Source organism: Acanthisitta chloris, unplaced genomic scaffold (genome assembly GCF_000695815.1).
Source record: "Acanthisitta chloris isolate BGI_N310 unplaced genomic scaffold, ASM69581v1 scaffold40564, whole genome shotgun sequence".
NCBI classification, from domain to species: domain Eukaryota; kingdom Metazoa; phylum Chordata; class Aves; order Passeriformes; family Acanthisittidae; genus Acanthisitta; species Acanthisitta chloris.
This window is the reverse complement of record NW_008671742.1, coordinates 5,861-9,378: the sequence shown is the minus strand read 5'-3', so window position 1 is coordinate 9,378 and position 3,518 is coordinate 5,861. Positions and strand designations below refer to the sequence as shown.

The window sequence follows — 3,518 nt, the reverse complement described above, 5'->3', positions numbered from 1 at the left end:
TCTCTTTGGGACTGGTTTTAGCTCTGGTGGAAGAAGAAGATTGACCTTGAGTTACTTTGTGGAAATCTCTCATTGCCCCAGAACTCAGGAGCTGCAAATGCTTTTATTCAGCTTGGAGCAACTTCAGCAGTGAAACCCATGAGCTCCTTTGAGTTTAGCACATGTGTGATGTTATTTAATGACCTACATCATCTCCCAAATGGCCTCAGGCTGTGCCAGGGATGGGGAAGTGGAGGTGAGGTGCTCCCTCACTCTCAGCTTTGGAGACCTTACAGAACATCTCTGTGTGGGGGAAGGAGGAGTTTGGTTGAGAGGTATGGGAATGTCTTCTGTAACCACACACCTGCAAGAAAGTAGTGTCACCACCTGTTCCCTCTTGGGAAGCCCAAACCAAGCTGGAGAAACCATCAGAGGCTGTGATCCATGGAGGATCCTTTGGGACAGGCAGTGGGTAAGGACCAGGAGCCTGGAGATGCTCATGGGGCTGATGGGCAGCAGTGATGCTTTGGGCTGAGTCCTGCTGTGCCCTGGGTGTCCTTCCTCAATTCCCAGAAGTCTGATGATGCAAGTGGAGCATTCCCAACTGCTTCTCTCCTCCATAGCCCACTGGGGGCTCCAGTGCTCCCAACTGCTCATCATCCATCAACAGATTCCCTGTTAACCTCCCTCTTTCTTCTTCCAGAGGAGACAACGTTCGAGGCTGGAGTCAAAGTGCAGATCCACAGCCAGTCTGAGCCACCTTTTGTCCAGGAGCTTGGCTTTGGGGTGGCCCCTGGATTCCAGACTTTTGTGGCCACCCAGGAGCAAAGGGTAAGTCCTAAACTTAATTTCCACACCAAAATCCCTTCAGTGGGTCCATATTAGAGGTTAATTCCATGTACTGAAGCCTCTTGAGGTACTTCTTCATACTTAAGAGCTGTTTTTCTGCCTTGCCTGCTCAGAGCAGCCTCTTGCTTAGGAACACTTCTCCCAGCAAGGGAAAATAGGGGTGGAATTGGGCAGATTTGGCTTGGTGTGATGGGAGGAGCTGTGTGAGACAGACTTTGGGCTGCAGAGAGTTATTCCTGCCTGGGGTAGAGATTTTTGGCTTTATTTCTGGCTCTGCAACTATTCCCTGTGGCCATGCTCAGATCTAGCCCTTCTTTCCCCAGTCCAGGCTGGAAATAAGAGCATTTTCTGGGCTTTCCTTGCTGACCTCCTGCCTGTCCAGGTGTGCAGCTGCTTAGCACAGCCAAGGACTTGGTGCTGAGCTGATAAATCCTGGATCTTTACACCAAGAGCCTTCCAAAAGTCTTTTGTCAGAGCAATGGATGGTGTGTGAGCTCATTAAACTCCCTGTAAAATTAGCTGTCAGGCCAAAAGAAAAGGGAACCAGATCAGCTTTTCTGCTCCTCCTGCAGAGGCTGAAGCCTCTGGTTCCTGCAGAGAGACACTTTGAAGCTCCATTTACCAGTTTGGGAGCTGCATCGTTAAGGGAGGAATGATGTGGTGGTGACCTGGGAGGGACTTCACACGGGTGAGGGTTAGGAGAGCTGAGTCAGCAAAGCAATCCTGAAAAGGCAATGCCAGCTGGAGCTTTTCCCATCAAATGTGCTGGTTGGGCTATGTAGGCCAAGCTGTTCCTCTGCTGTGGCCTCATGGCCAAAGGGAGATGCTTTGTGGCTAGAGAACTGGGGTGGTCCAGCTTGGAGAGAAGGTTTTGGGGGAACCTTATTGTGGACTTTCTGTGGGCCAAAGGGAGATGCTTTGTGGCTAGAGAACTGGGGTGGTCCAGCTTGGAGGTTTTGTTTTGGGGGAACCTTATTGTGGACTTTCTGTGCCTGAAGGAGCTACAGGAAACATGGAGAGAGATTATTGACAAGGGATGAAGGGACAGGACACAGGGAATGGCTTCCCACTGCCAGAGGGCAGAGATAGGTGGAATATTGGAAGAAATTCCTCCCTGTGAGGTGCTGAGGCACTGGCACAGGTTGCCCAGAGCAGCTGTGGCTGCTCCATCCCTGGGAGTGTTCCAGCCCAGGTTGGATGGGGCTTGGAGCATCCTGGGCTGGTGGGAGGTGTCCCTGCCATGGCAGGGATGGAATGAGATGCTATTTAAGGCCCTGCCAACCCAAACCATCCTGTGTTTCTATGAAATCTCAGACTGAGGTGACCCCCTGAAGTTTAGGGGGAGTTAGGACTGAGCTCCCTAAAGCTACTCAGGAGGCAACACGTGATGGATGATCACAGTCACAACCAGAATGTCTTGATGGAGAGTGGAAAGCTCCTCCCAGGGTTCCATCCCATACACAGAGGCAGTGGCTGTGTCCGAGAGCAGCATGGAAGGAGCTGGAGTGGTTTCCATGGCCATGGGAGATCAGAGCTGCTGCTCTGGGTCTGACACCACTGCCAGGGCTGAGCCTGCTCTGCTCCCAGTTGTTCCTCCCAGCCAGGGCTGCTCCAGCCCCGCAGGGCAGAGATTGCCATGGCAATCCCTCAGCTGAATGAATAACCTTTGTTCCCTCATGAATGGAGCTGTGCAGGAGCTGGCACAGGGCACACTGTGCTCTCACCCTCCAGGCAGGTCCCAGGGGAGGCAGGACCCCCCTGGAGCAGGGCAATGCCCTTCACATCCCACTGCTCCTGATTTTGGAGGGATCCACATCCATTTTTCCCCTTGTCCTGGCTCTTTTAGGGGAGCCTGGTGCTGTCAGAACCCTCTCCAGGCCTTGTGTTGTGTGGGGGCTGTAATATCCACCCATTCCCCTGCACCAGAACATGGCACCAAGGCATGGATGGACAGACTGGCAGGGATGGACACACTGACAGGGATGGACACCAAGGAAAATGTGGCATGGATGGACACCAAGACATAGATGGACACACTGACATGGAAGGACACCAAGGCATGGATGGATACACTGGAAATTATCCTCTTAAAGGTTAATTCTATGAAGAAGAGAAATTCCTTTTGGCTTTAGTTCCCCTTTCCCTGGCTGTTTCTCACAGAACCATCACTGCCTCTCAGCAGCATCACCCAAACCTCTCCCCCAAGGCATGGGATGGGTCAGTGGCTCTTCCCACCACTGCTCCCTGCCCTGCCCTGAGCACTGCATGTTAGGCAAGATGAAAAGCACATTGGAAATGGCAATTTCTGCCAAGTTGGCAATCAAAATTTAAGAGGCTTCAATTAAGCAACAGGTTCAAAGCTGGAGCAATCTTGTTTAATGGAGCTCTAGTGTGCCCTGGAGACTCATCCCTTGCACTGCTTGCATGGGACAGAGAGCAGCAGCTCCCAAGCAGCTGCAGCAGCCAAAGTGTCATTACAGAGGCAGGAAAATGGGACTGGGGGCTCAGAAAGCCCCAGTGCCACTCAGGGTGTGAGTAATGGAAAAGCCCCAGTGCCACTCAGGGTGTGAGCAGTGGGCTTGGAAAATTAGGAGCAATTAAACAATATTTCCTGTGGATTATGGGGAGAAATTGAAAGGGGAAATTTAGGTTAGGTATTAGGAAGAGGTTTGTTCCTGTGAGGGTGATGA

General features: G+C 51.8%; 1 protein-coding gene across 1 annotated transcript in view; it reads left to right on the top strand.

Annotated features, from left to right (window-relative positions):
• Window positions 1-682: 682 nt before the first annotated feature.
• The window catches only part of ASIC2 (acid-sensing (proton-gated) ion channel 2), a gene marked incomplete at its 5' end in the record, with an annotated part of 8,693 nt that continues 5,857 nt past the window's right edge, over window positions 683-3,518 (top strand). The window contains one exon of the mRNA XM_009074202.1: window positions 683-810. Within this exon, the coding sequence (XP_009072450.1) occupies window positions 683-810 (128 nt within the window). The remainder of the gene's footprint in view (window positions 811-3,518) is intronic.